Source organism: Hippopotamus amphibius, chromosome 2, assembly GCF_030028045.1.
Source record: "Hippopotamus amphibius kiboko isolate mHipAmp2 chromosome 2, mHipAmp2.hap2, whole genome shotgun sequence".
Lineage (NCBI taxonomy): Eukaryota > Metazoa > Chordata > Mammalia > Artiodactyla > Hippopotamidae > Hippopotamus > Hippopotamus amphibius.
In genome coordinates, this window is record NC_080187.1 from 214,650,789 (window position 1) to 214,671,521 (window position 20,733).

Sequence of the window (20,733 nt, forward strand, 5' to 3'; positions counted from 1 at the left end):
GCTCCCCCTGGACGTCCACCTGGCCACTCCTCAGACTGGTCATCTCAGAAGCACAAGCCTCTTTTGGCTACAGCTGTGACACAGCAGCCACCCCGGAGACTGGGCAGCCGTCCTTGGGCACATCCTGAGGATGCCACACCCAAAGCACCAAAGGGTCTGGGGGGCTATCACTGGAAACTTCTGCCAAAAAAAACAGGGTGGGCATCACACAGCATCTCAGGACGTGGATCCAGCATCTCTGGCCCCATCCAGGGCCCAGAAGCAGCTGTAGTCCCTTTTGCCACGGCACCAAAACCCGCACACCATGCTTGCCCACTGCCTCCACCAGCTCAGATCAGCCAGAAAGGCCAAGCACTGGACAAAGCGGAAGGTTGACCATCAGGTGTATTGGGGAGAGGAGAGATGGGGCACCTTCAAGAGTGCTTCCCATGGGCAGCCAGCTTGGCAGCTTGCTGGGGGCTCAGGAGGGGCAGGGAGTTCATGGGGCTCCTCCGGCAAAGATGAGCTCCAGGGCTGCTTGGATGTCCCCCCCGGTGGCCTGCAGGGCCCGCAGGCTCAGCTCATCATCCTGGATGCCCATGTCACGCAGCTGCTGCAGCTGGGGCTGCCACTGGCTCTGCAGAAAGACAGGCAGGCAGAAGCTGTTAGTTAGGATCCTACAGAGACTTGCTTATGTCTGTCCTTTCAGGAGGAGAGAGGAAGGTGGGTTCCTCCAGTAAAGTTGCTGACGTGAAGTTCCACACAACACAGCGCTTCTAGGAGGGCTACAAGGAAGGCCTGAGGGTTTAGAGGACACATTACAAGTTTTTCCAATAAAAAAGGATCAAAAGAGAAAGCACAAAGTACTCAGTGTCTACATTTCAAAAGATTCCTGCTGTATGTGTAGACACACACAAACACACACACACACAAATGGGGGGCAGGGTAAATTTTTAATTAACTTTGTTTCTTAGTATGAAAAGTCTCACTCTCATCTACTCCCCTCCCTACCCCTGACAATCTATTTTCTTTGAGGAAATATGGATATATATTCCTATATTTACCCTCTTCTTATACCCTCCTTTTTTTTCTAACATATTAATGTATCCTAGAGAGCTCTCTATGCCAATACATGAAAAACTTTTTAATAACGATATAACATTCCAACTTGTGGATGTCCTGAAATGTACCACAACTGGGCTGTTTCCAATCTTTGCCATTACAAACAACACTGCAGTGACTGATTCTGTACAAATGTCACTCTCTACATGCACATACATCTCCAGGATAAATTTTGAGAAATGGGACTGCAAGGAATTACACAGCTTTACGGGCCATCTGGACTTCCTTTTTCATGAATAGTCTGTTCATATCTTTTGCCCATTTTTCTGTGGGGTTGTTGGTCCTAAATCACTAGAACTTCTACAGTCCAGAGAGGTTTTGCCCTTTGTATAATATGTGCAGATTTCTTTCCCAGTTTGTTATTAGCTTTCAGCCTTTGCTTGTTTTTTGTTTGGTTGGTTGGTTGGTTTGGTTGGTTTGGCTTGATTTGCTATGCAGAAATATTCACATTTATGAACTCGAAATATATTTTACTCTTTATACAATGCTTTCTCGATTTTGACTTTTGAGCTATGAAAGGCCTTCTCTACTATAAGGATTTAAAGAAATTTAAAGTATTTTCAAAGCTTCATCAGTATCTCTATCTCATGAAGAAGGACATGCAGACCTTAGGGGAAAGGACATGCCACACTGTGGGAAGGAGAAGGCAGTGGGCATGAAATGCAAATTCAGAGAAGCAGGCAGGCAAGGCTGAGCATGTGAAGGCTTTCAAAAAACCACACAGGGACTTCCAGGTGGTCCAGTGGTTAAGACTCCACACTCCCAACACAGGGGGCCCGGGTTCAATCCCTGGTCAGGGAACTAGATCCCACATGCTGCAACTAAAGATCCTGCAAGCTGCAACTAAGAACCCATGCAGCCAAATAAATAAGTAGATAAAAAATTTTTTTAAATAAATAAATAAATAAATAACCACACAAACCAACTCAAATTCATTTTACAGGCCAGGTGGAGACATGAAAGCTTCTGAGCTAGAGAGCAGACTGAACAGACATCAGCGGAAGATGAGGGAACGGAAAAGACCAGCTGTCCACGGGTCCTGCTCCCGTTCCCTCACCGTCCACCAGGGCCACGTGGGGTAGCGAAAACCACACTGGCCTGACCCTGTCTCTATCACTTAATGGCTTTATGACCGTGGACAAGTTCCAGAAATGACTTTCACACTCCAGGCTTAGGAGCAGAGGAAGCAGAGTGCAGCAAAGAGTGTGTGCGCAGAGGCGTGCAGCAGAATGTGAGCCCCTCGGGTCACGCACTGAGCGGCAAGCTAAGCGCCCACGTTCCATGACGCAGGGGAGACGGTGTCACTCACTGCTTAATATCTTCCGTGGCTCCCTGGTGACCACAGGACAAGCCTACTCTCCTTATGCAGGCACTCAAGGCCCTCACTCAGGCTCCTGCCCTCCTTTCCTCTGCTCCATCCCAGGAGCATCCACACAAGGACATCGCCTCTGGTCTTGCCGATTTGAGTTTGTCACCTGTACCTCTACATTCCTTCGAAAAGGTGGCTGCCTCTGCCTGAACACCACACGCCCTCAACCAAACACCCCCTTCCCTGCCTGGCTAGCCTCTAACTAATTCTCTGACAGTCAGGCCAAACACCCCTTCCTGGGGAAAGTTGTGCCTGACCTAGGCCCTTACCTCAAGCCTCGGCTGGGCTTCTCGCCCTCTTGCTCCATCAGTTTAGTAACTGCCTGGCGCCCCTCCACCGCAGGGATGAGGGCTGGCTCGTCCCTACCCCGGGAGCTGCATCCAGGCCTGGTACACACATGCTCAAGGCTCAGGCAACACTCACAGAACGGATGAGTGACTCCTCAACTAAAACTGCCACAAGGGTCTAAGCCAGGCAGTCAGTGGAGCCAGGCCGTGGTTACTGGGTGCAGGAGTGGAAGCCACAGGGACAACAGCCCTTGCTGGGAACATCCTCTCCTGTCACACTGCCACGCCCCAGCTGCTCCTGGAGCAAAGCACGCCAAGAGGGAAGGGCCTCCAGGGAGCAGAAAAAAGCTCAGTGTCCAAAGTAACTCAGATGCTGTGTGAACGTCAGGAGTGGGGAAGACTGACCTGAAGGCTGGGCTGCCCGGAGGCCTGCAGGGCATGCTGTAGGGCTTGGCTGAAGAGATCGTTGGTGATGGGCGTCCCTGACTGGACGCTGGAGGACATAGGGGAGGTCCCTGAGGAATGGCCCTAGAGACAAACCACGGTCAGCGCCACGCTCAGAGCCACCTCAAGCTCCCAGCACATACCAACCGCTGTCACATCACCCCAGGGTGCCCCTGGGTGCGCAGTGACTGCCTCCCAGCAGGGGCCTCCATGAGACAACCACAGAGAGGTACCTAAAAGCTCTCTATGTGGGCAGCAAAGGTTCTGTTCTCTTTTGCTCCAGGGAGATGGAATGGGGCCCCTGACCCAGCTTAGGACCCCAGCGCTCCTTGGAAGCTGGCGTGACCATCACCAAGAATGCTTAAGCCTGTGGTGTCTGGCTACTTTCAGGGGTAAGTAAGGGCAGATTACGTGACAGGAGGTTCTTCCAAACTGCTGGGAGGAGTCAATCAGGCCTGTGATGAACCCCGGACTTCTGAGCCTTAAAGGCAGGTGAGGGGGGGTCGCCTGAGCTGCAGTGGGAAACCCACCGAGGCTCCAGGTAGAGTTCAGCTCAAAGCAGATCTAGCACCAGAATCAGCTAAGGCCAATCCATTCTACCACTGGGACCTTCTCCCTTGGGAGCCCGACCTTGATCTTCCCACCCTGTCTCCATACCTGGGTGCCAGGAGTTGGCGTGTGAGAGCTGCTCTCCGGAGTGCTGGCCAGGGCCAGGGCAGTGGCCAGCTCGCTCTGGGTGATGGGCCGGGGCCCGGCAGCTCCGCTGTACCCCAGGGAAGCCGGGCGGGAGCTGGGTGTGCTGCTCGAGGGCGTGGACCGGGCACTCTGGACAACGGACACACCCAGGATCAGGGAAGCAGCCCCGTGACGTTCCCAGACGAACCCCAACCCCACTCCAGGAACAGTTCTGGGGGAGACTTCCCAAGCTGCCAGGTTCAGACAGCAAGAGTGTGACACAGCTGGGCCACCAAAGGGCTCTGCCCACCTCCCTGCGGCAGAGTGCCAACTCCCAGGGCGGGGGGCATCCCCACCACCATCTCCCCCAAATGGCAGGCAGCCAGGCCACTTACTGGGTGAAAGTCATCCTCATCATCAGAGAGCCCTTCAAACAGGAAGCCACCTGGAGGAGGGAGAACAGATTTCAGGAGGAAGAACAGGAAGGCACAGGCGCAGCTCCAGAATCGCAGCTCTAGTCACTCTCCAAATTCATATTTGCATCTCTCCCCTTGGAAAATTACAGGACAGATGCACTCCCTGACTCAAACCGAGAGTTCCCAAGGAACGCCCTCTGCCAGCACTATACATAGCTGAGAGGAAAGCCAACCCCTGGGCCACTGCCCGCTCCCAACAGGGCCTGCGTTCGGCTGTCCAGGGGCTCACCTGGCATGTCCCGGTACGAGCTGGAAGGCATGCCCCGGGAAGAGGAGTCGGCCCCCGGAAGCGGGGTGCTGCCTGCCACCGAGTGCAGAACCAGGACAATGGCATTGACCAGGGCCGGGTGAGCAGGCACCAACCTGAGATGCGGCAGGAAGAAAACCAAGGGTGACTAAGAAGGAAAGAGCACCCTTGGCCATGACGAGTTCTGGGTGCCTGTCACAACAACCAAGCCACCCATGCCTGCCCTCAAATTTCCCAGTCTTCAGCACCTCCCTCCCATTGGCTTGTCCTCCTGCTGCTCTGCCCCCAGCAACAGCAAGGCTCCCTGCAGATGCTTCACCATCCCCTCCAGCAATGCATGATGGGACATGCACAGCCCAGGAGGCTCAGGGGTCGGTCTCAGGTCTTGACTCCACCATGACTTCACTAGGCAATGTTTGACAGGTCCCTTTTCTTTCCAGGGTTTGGCTGTTTTCTTCACTTGCAAATAAGGAGACACAACCTCTACTATCTCTTCCAGCTCTAAAATTTGGGGACGTATGCACCTGTTTCTTTCCCAGCTTAAAATTCTTCAAAGGCTCCCTAATATCTACTGAATGAGATCTAAACGGAGCCTGGCCTGCAAAGCCCCCTCCCTCAGAACCCTGCTTCATCCCACCATCTCTGCATGCCCCTGCCCTTGGGCTCTGCCACTGCCCCCGCAGCCCTTGCTCCTTCTCACCTCCTGTCACATTTAGAAGACAGATGTGGGAGATGGGCTCCAAGAGCAGAATCTAGGGCAACAATTATGCTCCTGGCCCGACCATGAGGAGAGGTAGAGTCCCCTTAATAAGATGGGTATACTTACGTATCAAGCATGCTGGGATCAGCAAAGACAGAGAAGAGGTCCTTGTCCTGGAGAACCCCTGAAGGAGAAGGAGGCTCCCCTCAGAGACTAGAAGTTTAGCCAGATCCAGTGGGGAGAAGAGACTCTAGGCCTCAGAGCAACCACTTAACGGGGACACAAGACTAGAAAGCGGCCCTCATGAGAAGTGGGGGAAACAGAGCACCAGCAGCACAAGCCACGTGCTCTCCATCTTCTCCCTACTTGCCCCCCGCACTTAGGTTACATACTGCGTACCAGTGCACCAGCCTCTTTTCCCCTTATCTCTGGGTTCTTCCCTTATCCCTGGGTTCTTCCCTTATCCATCAAGGTGTGCAGGAAGTCTTCCCTGATTGCTGTGGTTTGGGCTAACTGCGGCCCCCACTTGGCTTCCTCACAGTCTCATTTGTGATGTTAGTTAGGCTGCGGTTTCTCTGTGGGACTCACAGCTCTTGGAGGGCTGCGTATATGGAACACATCCGGATTACTCCCCCGCCTACCCCAAGAACAGTGACTCGTCACAAGATGGTCAAAGGTTCTTTAAGGTGACTGCCTCTGCTGGTTTCTCCTTCTCCAACAGCTCCTATCTCCTTAAGTTCGGCCTTGCACTTACCAAGAGCAATGGGGTCACTGCTGAGGCCTGGGGTGGCCACAATGATCTGATCCAGAGATTCCTTGTTGCTGAGCATCTTAAACACCTGCGGGAGAAATGGGGCGGGCTGAGCACTCCAACTAGCTCAGTGCACTCAGCAAATACCCACACTCCGCTGAAGCACTTCCTCCCTCCGAGTGCTTGCACATAGACCACCACAATGGAGCAATAACCCCAGGAAACAGATGGACCTCTTTTTTCTCTGAGATCATGGCTTACTGGAGGGGAAACAAACAATAGAAAAGCAAGACCACAGAAAACCTTCAATTTCTGGTCTTTCCCCATTTACAGTTCTAATGCTTCCAAAATAAAAGCTCTCATTATAAGCCCAATAACAAAGGTTTCTCTAGATTCCAAAAGTCCTTTTCAATCTCCATACAATTACCATTTCACACACACACACACATATATATATATATATATATATGGAAGTTTGCAGCTGTATTAATCTTGCTTATCAACTCTCCTACAAAAAGACATCAGTGTGTTTTCCCAGTGAGGAGATCCTGGTAAGGAATGGTGGGCAGGCAGTTCAGCCAAAGTCAAAGAATAAGGCCCAGCAGAAACACTGTGTGGCTCCTTTGACTGTAACCATACTCATTCCATGAGGCCAATGTCAGGAGAGGTTGTAACATTATCATTAGAAGGAACCAACAATGCCCAGCTGAGAGCCTCTTCGGGGGAAGACAGGGCTCTTCTGAGACCCACAGACACGGCAAAAATTCCCCAAGGAACACTTGGCAGCCATGGCAACGGGCTTCCAGCTCCCTCCCTACACCACTCCTGTTCAACCCCTCTCCAAGAGGCCTGACAAGAGTCTCACAGGGGCCTTGGCACACACTCACCGCCTCCCTGTAGGAGGAGCTGCTGTGCAGGGCAGTGTGCAGCACCCGGAACTCCCTCAGAGCAGCCACTTTGTCCACGGGTTCTGGAGACAAGACACTCAAGTTACCCGACAACCCGGGCCCTGACCCCGCCGCAGACGCAGAGCATCACTTCAGCAAGTGCACAGATGCAAGTTCTCTTCCCAATCACCCCAAGAAGAATGCGCACCCGATCAGAAAAAAACATGTAGGCCATAGATGTGAAAACTGCACTCTCTTTTAAGCATCTTTGGTAGATAAACAAATTGAAGTTCTAGCAGAGGAGAATCATACCACAAGGAAGAGACTGTTCTGATCAATATCCCACTGCAGGAATTCTAGGCTTTTCACACTTGAAAACGAAGAAGGTATAATGAACTCAGTAGACTTTTGTGCAGTGATTTAAAATAAGTGTTGCAGCCATCTGAACAATATGGAGCTATTTTGACACAATATGTTAAGAGGAAGAAATAGAACAGAAAGTTGTAAGTGTATTCCCTAGTAAAACTTTGTGAAATGTGGCAGTGTGCATGCAGCCCAAGGCTGGAAGGGAACAGCTAGGGTGACAGGATCAGGGCTAACTATTTTCTTTGAGATATTTTCTTTCGGGCCTCTGTAATGTTATTTTGATTAAAAAAAACAGGGCTTCCCTGGTGGCACAGTGGTTAAGAAACCGCCTGCCAATGCAGGGGACATGGGTCCGATCCCTGCTCCAGGAAGATCCCACGTGCTGTGGAGCAACTAAGCCCGTGTGCCACAACTATTGAGCTTGTGCTCTAGACCCCATGAACCACAACTAATGAGTCCACGTGCTGCAACTGCTGAAGCCCATGCGCCTAAAGCCCATGCGCCTAAAGCCCGTGCTCCGCAACAAGAGACGTCACTGCAATGAGAAGCCCGTGCACAACAAAGAGTAAACCCCATTTGACACAACTAGAGAAAGCCTGCACGCTGCAACCTGAAGACCCAACACAGCCAATAAATGAAATAAATAAATAAATAAACATTAAATTAAAAAAAAACAAATACAAGAATGACCACGAAAACACTGTGCTGCTAGGGTTCTTAACAAGCTCTCATCACATGTCCAAAAACAAGCATGTCACTGGGACTCAAAGCTCCTTTTTGATCTTTGGACACTATGACTCATATATATAGGAAAGTTTAGCAGTTGCCTTAGTTTTACTTCGTCACTTTATTATTCAGGACATCAGCCTATTTCATAGGTAAAGAAATCTGGGTAAAAGACGAGGAAGTCAGCAGGAAGTCCACCCTGAGTCACACTTTTAAAAGTGTGGTGACCCTCACCGAGGACAGCAACCTGTGATTGTATAGACTATGTACTGCCCAACTCCAGAGGCACCATTCCCACAGCAAGGAGAACAGCAGCCCCAGGGTTCAGTATGGCAACCACACCCTTGCCTAGAGTTCTCATCATGAGGGCTGGCTCTTGAAAAATACTCCCCCAAAGCAAATTATCTAGTTTATTCATTCAACAAATCTGTGCTCAGCATTTACTCCACGCTTTTGGAGTAAATCTTGTTTTGTGCAAGGCCCAGGAACACAAAAAGTAAGAGTCCCTGCCATCAAGGAAATCTTAATAGGAGAAATGAGACTAGATCAAACACACACACACACAATACCATGTTGAGGACTTCAACAGAGACATGGACCACAGCGAGGGCATTGGAACATGGAGGCGGACAGCCAATACTGAGAGGGTGGACCACACAGAGCTGCCTCCCAGAAGAGAATGCTTGAGAGGGGTATTTAAGGTAGAGCAGATGTTTACTGGGGGGAGAAGGTATTCCAGGCCTAAGTGAGAGCAATCACAAAGGCATGGAAGGATATAAGAACGAGGTACTTCAAAGGAACAGTAAGTCATTTTTGTGGCTGGAGCAGGGGGTACACACCCCTGCTCAAACAGCAACCCTAAGTGAGATCCCAAAGGGATCTGTAACCCGCTGCAGACAGCTACCAAAGGGATCCAGGTGGGAAGGAAGAAACTGACACTTTCTCCTCCTACAGGATCTAATCTGGTGGGAGATAAAAGAAATGTGCTTCCTTTTGGAAGAACACTCAAGGATGAAATATCTAAAATGCCGTCACAAAGGTTTATTTTCAAATCTAAAAGTTTATTTTCACCTCCCAATAAAAAGTCTGTTTGTTTCAAAAATAAATCTCCAGGCAGACGGGGGGGGGGGGGGGGGGGGGGGGGGGGGGGGGGGGGATGAAAAGGACTAAGATCTTAAGCCCATAATCAGCTAAGAGTTATGGCTGTCTCTTTAACATCTCTGAGCTAATCTCATCCTTTGGAAGTGGGAGGCAGCCAGCTCAATGGAAAGCACATGGCTCTTGAGCCAGGAAAACCTGGATTCACATACCAGCTCTTGCATTCATTTTCTAAGCAGGTGACCTTGAATAAATACCTTTCTAACCCTCTTTTGCTTCCTCTATAAAATGCTAATGCTGTTACCCACCCTGCTGAGCCACTGTAATGATTAAATGAGATATCAAAGAGAAACAATCTGGCTGGAAGAAGCAACAAAAGCTGCTTTCCTTCTGCCAATCCCCTCCGGTCTCTGCACACCTGCAGTTGAGCAAGTTGCATTTACTGCTCTTACAGAGAGAATGCACACCACCAGAACCGTGGGGGCAACTCAATAAGAAGATGTCAGAAAGCACTTATAGGGTTTGGGCTTTGGTTGGGTGACTTGGAGGGGAGAATTTAAGGAAGCACGGTTTTGCTCTGGATTGGAGGCTGTCAGGAAGTGTAGGTGATCTTATGATCAGGTATCTTAATAATTCTTATCTAGAAGGAAGGAAAACTAGAGCAAGATGAAAGCTATAAGTGGTAAAGAAGCAGCAATCACTCATAATAGTCAGGATAGAGGGATATTTGGTCATTTCTGCAGTTTGGACAATGTTCAGGTTTTTGTCTCTGTTCAGGAATAAGAAGAATCTTGTTTTTGTCTTCATCCATTATGGTCCCAGAGTGAGTGGCCTTGTAAATGCTGGTGACCTGTGAAACTGTTCATGTTTCAAGGCCTAGCTGAAGGCCAGGCCAGCCCCCAGATGTCAGAGACTACTTTTCTCTTTTTAATTTCCCATCAGGGTACAAAAGAAGATCTTTTTGTCCTTTATATTTAGAATTGAAAAGAGGAAAAATTTCAAGCTGATAACCAGTCACTGCAATTGTGAACATTATTAAAATATGTCCAACTGTCGGTTTTTAACAAAGCTAATCTCTTACACAGCTGAGATTTATCCTTGGGGAGGCTTTTAAAACACAGATGCAAAATTTAAATTATGAATTCCAAGCAGCACCTTTTATTAATAAGTCAAAAAGGCATTAGAGGCTTTGTATGTTTTCTCCAAGAGCTACTTTCATGCCGTTCGAATATTTTCAAGCTTCAGGAAAATAAATTTACCAGTACAGCAGGAGTGAGGTGACCGAACAAATCACAGCCTGAAACAGTTTGTGGGAAGATTTGCTAACATGAGAATACACTACAGCACTGAGAGGAGGGCAAGGAGTTTCCAGCTTTTTTCTAATGAGAACAACAAAAATAACAACAAAAAGATACAAAGTTCACTGAGAAATAAACTGTTACCCTAAAGGAGTTTAAAGAGACACATACTCCCCACCTCATTAAAACGGTGGGTGATGAACTTAAAAGTAGAGAAATAATTCCCCTTCTGTTAGTGACCTTGGCAGCAAGAAGATCAAAATTGCACTGTTTATCAATGTGCTCTAATCCAAAAAGTAATACAGATGTCCTCTATTATCATCTCAATAAATCCCCCCTTTGTTCTACCCAGGCCCTTGTCTCAAAAACACACAGACCCTCCCTCCCTTGTAGATTTTACAGAGGCTCTGCCAGTCTGACTAAGGGCCAACACTCTCTCACCCGGTTTCTGATCAGGTTCAGGCCAGGATTTACGCAGAACATGGACTGTGGACCCAGGCTGAATGCCATAGAAGTCAAGGGTCTGATCATCTTTTAGCTTCCGGCCACAGTAGATCAGATCTTTAAAAAAAAAAAGGAGAAAGAATTGCTCATTTATATTTTGCTCCTCAAAACAATTTATTTTTGTCCCCTAAGAATCTTATTTTGATTGGACAGATGGCTAGAGAATGACATACACTTTAAAAAGTACTCTTACTTTTAAATTAAAAATTTACATTTTAGTAACAATTGTTGGCAAGTACAAACTGATAAAATACAGAATCTATACACTGGAAAACTCCAGAGTTTAACATCATGAAGACTGCTCAATTTAAATGAATGGGAAAATGCAACAATAAAAAAGGATGAACCCCATGTTTTTATGACTGAAAACACACTTTTTGCCAGCTTATACCATTTTGCCAGTTTATACACCATTGCGTTTATAATATAATTTAATTATATTATTAAATGCCAGGGCCCAGGTTCAATCCCTGGTCGGGGAACTAAGATCCCACAAGCCACTGCGGTCAGAAAAAAAAAAAGAGAGAAAAAAAGAAATTATATTTAAATTCCTTCTTTCTCCACCTTGAATGCCTTTGCCATCTTTCCTTTTTCACTGCCTTCCCTCTAGTCAACCAACCAAACAAAAATCCTTTTAACCATCCCTTAAGACCCACCTCAAACGCCATATACTGAGGGGCTTTCCCTAGCCAGCTCCTCCTTGCACATCAAATTCTTGCTCTTTCAGAGAAAGAATTCAACAATGTCATAATTAAGGAACGTTGTGATAAAGCAGTTCAGTATCATGTACAACTAAAATGGCAACCAATAGTTTTATGATATGATTTGTGTTTCTATTCACCCAACAACAATCACTTCCCTGGAGTGTTAACATGAGACAACAAATCCCAAACTCTTAATTTACCCTTGTAATTCCAGAATTATTCTTTCCCAAAAGAGATTAGAGCAGCAGCCCATCCCCAGTCCACAGAAGCTCACCAATCAGCTCGGGGTCTGGAACAGACTCCTGGAGTTTACCAGCAATAAGCTGCTTCAGAAATGAAATACTATAGCCTCCCAGTGAGTATTCTCCAAGCTCCGTCTCTGGCAACTGAAGAATAGATTTGGGGGCAAGTGGCTGGTCAGCCAGCTTCACCGCCAGGTGCCAATCTGAGAGAGACATCCTCTCTCTTTCGCGCTCTCTCTTTCTCCCTGTAAAGGAACAAAGCCTTAGTGGTTAAAGCACAGACCACCACCCTACACCACCCTCACCCCACCAGGGGGTTGAATGCAAGATAATTCAGTGTGACACTGTTGCAAAAGCACAGGATGCAGCATCAGGAGGCCAGAACTAGAATCTGGGGTCCTCTCTTCACTCATTCTATGACAGACAGCAAGGAACCTCAGGTCTCTAAGCCTCAGTTTCTTCAGCTTTAATGTGGACATAAAAATGTCATCCCAGCTAATAGGAATGTTGTGAGGTTCAAATGAGATCATCCAACCCTCTCCCTTACGAACACTGTGTGCTTCTTCATCAACTCCTGCTTTAACTACCACAACAGCTTTACAACAAGCTCCCTGCCTCTGGCCTCTCCCTATCAAATATCCATTTATCATTTTAAAACACAGATCTGATCAAGTCACTCCTCTGCTTAGAATCCCTCCAATGACTCCAAACCACCTCTATGAATAAGTCTAAACGCCACAGCCTGGCTTTCAAAAACATTCCCATCTGTTCTCTCTGCCAGCCTTCCTCCCCAAGAGCGCTGGGCTGCCCCGCCCTCCCCAAGAGCACTGGGCTGCCCCGCCCTCCCCAAACCTGGATTGATAACAAAGCTCTCCCCTACTTTATACCTCTGCTCATCTGCTAACTCTGCATGTAAATCCTCTTCCCTCTGTGGTCTCTAAGCAAACTCCCATCAAGACCAACCCCCATACAATCTCCTCTGTCCCCTCTCTTCCCTCTATTGTTGTCACATTCCCTCATGGCAAAGGGTTACAAATATCTATTTACTTCTCAATCTCCCTCGCATTCCATTCTTAGAGGCCCTTGAAAGCAAAGACTGGAGTTTTCTGTCTTTGTTCCAACATCCAGTACTTATGGGTGCCCAGAAACTCTGAGGGCGGAAGAATCTTGTAAGGCAAGACAAGCCCTTCTTATAATCATCATTGCTTCCAAAGTGGCTTCTTTGGAAGAGGAAAGAAAAGGCTTCGAGGCTGCCCAGCAGACCCTAAGGCATCCTCAAACCTTCCATCTCCAGGTTTACCGCAGGGAAGGAAATAGGTCTTTCAATCTACCGTATCTCATCTAATCCTCACAACTGTTCCCTGAGACAGTCTCATCTACACATTACAAAAGAAGCAACCGAGACTCAGGTGAAGTCAATGGCCCAAGGTCACTGATAGTTAATATTGGGACAGGGACACTATCTCTCGGATGACGACCCCACCGCTCCCATGGGACCAACCTAACAAATCAACACACGTCCAGCCCGCGCGGCCCGGGACCCAGCGCCCTCACCCGTCCCGCGGAAGGAACCCGGCCGCAGGGCCGCCGGCGTAAACACTCACTCGGATCCTCTCGCCGGAAACAGGAAGCTCCGCGCTGCATTCTGGGAGTTGCAGTCCCAGCTGCCGTCCTCCGCCCCTTTATAAATAGCCGGCCTGCAAGTGGCGCTAGCTGCAAAGCTTCCGGTTCCGGGGAAGGCGTGGCTTATCTGCAGTTTGAAAGTTCCGGCGCGAGGTGTCTTAGTGCTTTCGCGGGAGAGGGTTGTACATCTGTCAGTGTTCTAGGGCGCAGATCCCTAGAGCGAGGCATGCTGTGAGGTTTACAGCCCCGCAATTCCCGCCCTTTCCGGGGACGCGTGCAGAGTCCGTCGGTTCTGCCGGGTCCTTACAGCCCCGCAGGTGGACAGTTCGCTGCCGGGCTCTCAGCCGCATCGCGGACCCCAGATCCCCTCTCGCGTCGACCCTTCGCTCCCAGAGGGCCCTTTCCCGAGCGGCCTCTTCAGACACGCCCCAACCCTGCGGCCCTCACCGGAAAACGGCCTGCCTTTGGATGAAGTCAGCCTCTTTGGTTCTCCTCGCCTCTGGCTTCTCGTGGCGATCCTGTCTTTGAGGGCATGCCGGGAACCCAGCGATGACTTCCTCTAAAAGTTGGTTCTGTGAGAGAAGTTACCAAGCCGGGTTCCTGGTCCTCCCCAGCGTGCAGTGGTGGGATTTATGTAAGTCATTCATAGAATCAGTTCGGGAAGGGGAATTCCACCGAACTCTCCAGGACCCCCCGTGGATATCAAAATCCGCAGATACTTAAATCCCTTATAAAAAATGGGGTAGTACAGTCGGCCCTCCGTATCCTCGAACGCGGAACCCACGGATACCGAGGGCCGACTGTATTTTAGACGCACAGTTAGAATAGATTGTGTTTGCACAAAGGTTAGGATTAGCCAAACTATTCTGGTTGAACTCTACTCGAGGAATTAATTCAAGGACTAAGGAAAGCAAAAAAACAGGAGAATATAAGAAAATAATGAGGTTGGTCCTAGGGACTAAAGGCTGATCCGGTGTGCACAAACGTAAAAGCATGACTCTGCAACATCCCAATGTATGGCCTGGGACTGAGGCAGCAACTGAACAAGATACCTTGACTGAGGACAGCAGATAAACTGCAGGGTCTCCGAGGGCCTAACATTGGAGGCTAATCACTCCCCTGCTCTTCTAATACAGGAGATTTTCACGAAAGTCTGTCACTCTGTCTTCCTTCTGAAGCCCAGATTCCTCATAGTTGTCCCCAAAGTACCCTCTCCTGCATGCTATCCGTTTTTAGATATAACCTCACTTTCAGAAATTCTTCCTAACTATCCAGCTCTCTTTAGGCTCCTTCTCTGATCTACTAAGCTACTTGCACCTGAACCACATAATTTAGTGTTTTATTTTTTATTTTTTTAAGCTCTTTATTGGAATATAATTGCTTTACACTCTTGTACCTGTTTTTGAGGTACACCAAAGTGAATCAGCTGTATTTATACATATATCCCCATATCCCCTCCCTCCCGCGACTCCCTCCCACCCTCCCTGTCCTGACCCTCTAAAGCATCACCCATCATCGAGTTGATCTCCCTTTGTTATACAGCAACTTCCCACTAGCTATCTATTTTACGTTTGGTAGTGTATCTATGTCTATGCTACTCTCTCACTTCATCCCAGCTTCCCCTTCGCCCCCCACCCCAGCCCCATGTACTCCAGTCCATTCTCTACATCTGCATTTCCACTCTTGCCCTGTCGCTGGGTTCATCAGTACCATTTCTTCAGATTCCATATATATGAGTTAGCATACGGTATTTGTTTTTCTCTTTCTGGCTTACTTCGCTCTGAATGACAGTCTCTAGGTCCATCCACCTCATTACATATAGTTCAATTTCGTTCCTTTTTATGGCTGAGTAATATTCCATTGTATATATGTGCCACATCTTCTTTATCCATTCATCTGTTGATGGGCATTTAGGTTGCTTCCATGTCCTGGCTATTGTAAACAGTGCTGCAATGAACATTATGGTACATGTTTCTTTTTGGATTATGGTTTCCTCTGGGTATATGCCCAGTAGTAGGATTACTGGGTCATATGGTAGTTCCATTTTTAGTTCTTTAAGGAACCTCCAAACTGTTTTCCATAGTGGCTGTACCAGCTTACATTCCCACCAACAGTGCAGGAGAGTTCCCTTTTCTCCACACCCTCATTGTGGCTTTGACTTGCATTTCTCTAATGATTAGTGATGTTGAGCATCTTTTCATGTGTTAGTTGGCCATCTGTATGTCTTTGGAGAAATGTCTTCCGCCCATTTGTGGATTGGGTTATTTGCTTTTTTGGTATTAAGCTGCATGAGCTGCTTGTATATTTTGGAGATTAATCCTTTGTCCGTTGCTTCATTGGCGAGTATTTTCTCCCATTCTGAGGGTTGTCTTCTAGTCTTGTTTATGGTTTCTTCCATTCATTTATTCTTGATTTTATTTCCATGATTCTAGGAGGTGGGTCAAAAAGGATCTTGCTTTGATGGATGTCATAGAGTGTTCTGCCTATGTTTTCCTCTAGGAGTTTGATAGTGTCTGGCCTTACATGTAGGTCTTTAATCCATTTGGAGTTTATTTTTGTGTATGGTGTTAGGAAGTGTTCTACACTCTTTTACATGTTGCTGTCCAATTTTCCCAGCACCACTTATTGAAGAGGCTGTCTTTTTTCCATTGTATACTCGTGCTTCCTTTGTCAAAGATAAGGTGCCCATATGTGTTTGGGCTTACTTCTGAGTTCTCTATTCTATTCCATTGATCTTCCTTTCTGTTTTTGTGCCAGTACCATACTGTCTTGATCACTATGGCCTTGTAGTATCGTTTGAAGTCAGGAAGCCTGATTCCACCAACTCCATCTTTCCTTCTCAAGATTGCTTTGGCTATTCGGGGTCTTTTGCATTTTCATACAAATCGTAAGATTTCTTGTTCTAGTTCTGTGAAAAATGCCATTGGTAATTTGATCGGGATTGCATTGAATCTGTAAATTGCTTTGGGTAAGATAGTCATTTTCACAATGTTTATTCTTCCAATCCAAGAACATGGTATGTTCCTCCACCTGTTTGTATCATCTTTGATTTCTTTCATCAGTGTCTTATAGTTTTCTGCATACAGATCTTTTGCCTCCTTAGGCAGGTTTATTCCTAGGTATTTTATTCTTTTTGTTGCAATGGTAAATGGGAGAATTTCCTTAATTTCTCTTTCTGCTCTTTCATTATTAGTGTATAGGAATGCAAGAGATTTCTGCGCATTAATTTATATCCTGCTACTTTACTAAATTCATCAATTAGTGCTAGCAGTTTTCTGGTAGAATCTTTAGGATTTTCTATGTATAATATCATGTCATCTGCAAAGAGTGACAGTTTTACTTCTTCTTTTCCAATTTGTATTCCTTTTATTTCATTTTCTTCTCTGATTGCTGTGGCTAAAATTTCCAAAACTGTGTTGAATAATCATGGTGAGAGTGGACACCCTTTTCTTGTTCCTGTTCTTAGAGGGAATGCTTTCAGTTTTTCACCATTTATAATGATGTTGGCTCCTGGTTTGTCATATATGGCTTTTATTATATTGAGGTAATTTCCTTCTATGCCCACTTTCTGGAGAGTTTTTATCATAAATGGATGTTGAATTTTGTCAAAAGCTTTTTCTTTGTCTATTGAGATTATCATATGGTTTTTATCCTTCAATTTGTTAATATGGTGTATCACATTGATTGATTTGCATACATTGAAGAATCCTTGCATTCTAGGGATAAACCCCCTTGATATGGTGTATGATTTTTTTAATGTGCTGTTGGATTCTGTTAGCTAGTATTTTGTTGAGGATTTTTGTGGCTATATTCTTCAGTGATATTGGCCTGTAATTTTCTTTTTTTGTAACATCTTTGCCTGGTTTTGGTATCAGGGTGATGGTGGCCTCATAGAATGAGTTTGGGAGTGTTACTCCTTCTGCTATATTTTGGAAGAGTTTGAGAAGGATAGGTGTTAGCTTTTCTCTAAATGTTTGATAGAATTCACCTGTGAATCCATCTGGCCCTGGGCTTTTGTTTGTTGGGAGATTTTTAATCACAGTCTCAATTTCCATACTTGTGATTGGTCTGTTCATATTTTCTATTTCTGCCCGGTTCAGTCTTGGAGGATTGTACTTTTCTAAGAATGTATCCATTTCTTCTAGGTTATCCAGTTTATTGGCATATAGTTGCTTGTAGTAGTCTCTCATGATCTTTTGTATTTCTGTGGTGTCTGTTGTTACTTCTCCTTTTTCATTTCTAATTCTGTTGATTTGCATCTTCTCCCTTTTTTTCCTGATAAGTTTGGCTAGTGGTTTATCAATTTTGTTTATCTTCTCAAAGAACCAGCTTTTAGTTTTATTGATCTTTGCTATTGTTTCCTTCATTTCTTTTTCGTTTATTTCTGATCTGATCTTTATGATTTCTTTCCTTCTGCTCACTTTGGGGTTTTTTTGTTCTTCTTTCTCTAATTGTTTTAGGTGTAAAGTTAGTTTGTTTATTCGATATTTTTCTTGTTTCTTGAGATAGGACTGTATTGCTATAAACTTCCCTCTTAGAACTGTTTTTGCTGTGTCCCATAGGTTTTGGGTTGTTGTGTTTTCATTGTCATTTGTTTCTAGGTATTTTTTGATTTCCTCTTTGATTTCTTTAATGATTTCTTGGTTGTTTAATAGCGTATTGTTTGGTCTTCATGTGTTTGTATTTTTTACAGTTTTTTTCCTATAATTGCTATCTAGTCTCATGGCGTTGTGGTCAGAGAAAATGCTTGATACGATTTCAGTTGTTTTGAATTTACCAAGGCTTAATTTGTGACCCAAGATGTGATCTATCCTGGAGAATGTTCCATGTGCCCTTGAGAAGAAAGTGTATTCTGTAGGTTTTGGATAGAATGTCCTATAAATATCAATTAAGTCGAGATGGTCTAATGTGTCATTTAAAGCTTGTGTGTCCTTATTTATTTTCTGTTTGGATGATCTGTCCATTGGTGTAAGTGGGGTGTTCGAGTCTCCTACTATTATTGTGTTACTGTCGATGTCCCCTTTTATGGCTGTTAGCATTTGCCTTATGTATTGAGGTGCTCCTATGTTGGGTCCATAGATATTTACAATTGTTATATGTTCTTCTTGGATTGATCCCTTGATCATTATGTAGTGTCCTTCCTTGTCTCTTGTAATAGTCTTTACTTTAAAGTCTAATTTGTCTGATATGAGTATTGCTACTCCAGCTTTCTTTTGACTTCTATTTGCATGGAATATCTTTTTCCATCCCCTTACTTTCAGTCTATATGTGTCCCTTGGTCTGAAGTGGGTTTCTTGTAGACAGCATATGTAAGGGTCTTGTTTTTGTATCCATTCAACCAGTCTGTGTCTTTTGGTTGGAGCATTTAATCAATTTACATTTAAGGTGATTATTGACATGTATGTTCCTATTACCATTTTCTTAATTGTTTTGGGTTTGTTTTTGTAGGTCTTTTCCTTCTCTTGTGTTTCCTGCTTAGAAAAGTTCCTTTAGCACTTGTTGTAAGGCTGGTTTGGTGGTGCTGAGTTCTCTTAACTTTTGCTTGTCTGGAAAGCTTTTGATTTCTCCGTCGAATCTGAATGAGATTCTTGCTGGGTAGAGTATTCTTGGCTGTAGGTTTCTCTCTTTCAGGACTTTCAGTATATCCTCCCATTCCCTTCTGGCCTGCAGAGTTTCTGCAGAGAGATCAGCTGTTATCCTTATGAGTTTTCCCTTATATGTTATTTGTTGCCTTTCTCTTGCTGCTTTTAATATTTTTTCTTTGTGTTTAATTTTCATTAGTTTGATTAATATGTGCCTCGGTGTCTTTCTCCTTGGGTTTATTCTGTATGGGACTCTCTGCGCTTCTTGGACTTGATTAATTATTTCCTTTCCCATGTTGGGGAAGTTTTCCACTATAACCTCTTTAAATATTTTCTCAGACCCTTTCTTTTTTTCTTCTTCTTCTGGGATGCCTATGATTCGAATGTTGGTGTGCTTAATGTTGTCACCAAGATCTCTGAGACTGTCTTCCATTCTTTTTTATTCTTTTTTCTTTTTCCTGCTCTGTGGCAGTTATTTCCCCCATTCTATCTTCCAACTCACTTATTCGTTCTTCTGCCTCAGTTATTCTGCTGTTTATAGCATCTAGAGTATTTTTAATTTTGGTTATTTTGTTATCAATTACTGTTTGTTTGCTCTTTAGTTCTTCTGAGTCCTTATTAACTGTTTCTTGTATTTTCTCTATTTTGTTATCGAGATTTTGGATCATCTTTACTCTCATTACTCTGAATTCTTTTTCAGGCAATTTTCCTATTTCCTCTTCATTTATTTGGTCTTGTGCATTTTTACCTTGTTCCTTCATCTGTGACATATTTTTTTGTCATCTCATTTTCCCCCCACTTTTGATGGGCGGGATTGTGTTCCTGTCCCACTGGTTGTTTGGCCTGTGGTTTCGAGCACTGGAGTTCGTAGGCTGTTGAGTATAGCTGGGTCTTGGTGTTGAGGTGAGAACCTCTGGGAGACCTCACTCTGAAGAATATTCCCTGGGAACTGGTTTCTCTGTTAGTCCAATGTTTTGGACTCAGAGCTCCCACCTCAGGAGCTCAGGCCTGACCCTGGGCTTGTGAATCAAGATCCCTCAAGCCGTGTGGAGCAGGAAAACAAAAAAAATTAAAAAAAAAAGTAGGGGAACAGCAGAACAATAGCAAGATAAAAAATACAATAATAGGAAACTAACAGATGTGTTAGAGAAAAAAAAAAAAGATGGAGCAACAACTGGAAGGTAAAACAACTGCAATAGCCTAAGTGAGGAGGTAGGAAGAAAAAAAAAAAAGCCAGAAAAGGCCTTGGCTATGAGTGCGGGACTTAGACAGGGGTAGGGGTGGGGAGGTGGTGGGGAGGTTGGGCAATGGGCAGGGCCTACGCTTAGAAAAGGCCCTGGGGGTGGTGGGGAATGGGGCTTAGGCTCAATGAGGCAGAGGGGCCCAGGAATGCCTGTGGTCCTGGGGGCAAAGGACCAGGTCAAGGTACCCAGCGGTCTCCCTGGGCCCGAGTTGGTGGGAGAAATGCTAGGCTCCCTCCCCCTTGGGTTCTCTTCTTCCTCACCCCCTCTCTCCTATTTCCCTAGGACCCTCACAGCTGCAGGGCGCACTGGAAGGCAGGAGACCAGACTCTGACGCCCAACAGGCTTCCCAAGGGCAGCCGGGCTAGGGTAACGCCTGAGGCACTTCCCCAGATCTCCCAGTCTCATAGGG

At 46.0% G+C, this 20,733-nt stretch overlaps 1 protein-coding gene across 2 annotated transcripts; it reads right to left on the minus strand.

Moving 5' to 3' along the window:
- Positions 1-366: 366 nt before the first annotated feature.
- On the minus strand, positions 367-13,544 carry UBL7 (ubiquitin like 7). 2 transcript variants are annotated; one of them, XM_057724691.1, is made up of 11 exons: positions 13,430-13,544; positions 11,908-12,120; positions 10,867-10,986; positions 6,938-7,020; positions 6,054-6,138; positions 5,426-5,483; positions 4,582-4,715; positions 4,272-4,321; positions 3,859-4,026; positions 3,163-3,285; positions 367-616 (listed from the first exon to the last, which is right to left on the minus strand). In XM_057724691.1, exons 2-11 carry the CDS (start codon positions 12,089-12,091, stop codon positions 479-481), a joined length of 1,143 nt encoding a protein of 380 aa, XP_057580674.1. In that variant the 5' UTR covers positions 12,092-12,120; positions 13,430-13,544; the 3' UTR covers positions 367-478. The 2 variants fall into 2 exon arrangements, with proteins under 2 accessions (XP_057580674.1, XP_057580675.1); XM_057724692.1 differs by having other exon boundaries at positions 13,377-13,468.
- Positions 13,545-20,733: the final 7,189 nt, after the last annotated feature.

Excerpts from the sequence above, each read along its gene's own strand:
- UBL7 (XM_057724691.1), bottom strand. The coding sequence starts at position 12,091 with ATGTCTCTCTCAGATTGGCACCTGGCGGTGAAGCTGGCTGACCAGCCA. Across the intron at positions 10,987-11,907 it reads TCCAGACCCCGAGCTGATTG|ATCTGATCTACTGTGGCCGG; the intron begins GTGAGCTTCTGT and ends TTTTTTTTAAAG. Across the intron at positions 4,027-4,271 it reads ATGAGGATGACTTTCACCCA|AGTGCCCGGTCCACGCCCTC; the intron begins GTAAGTGGCCTG and ends TCCGTTGTCCAG.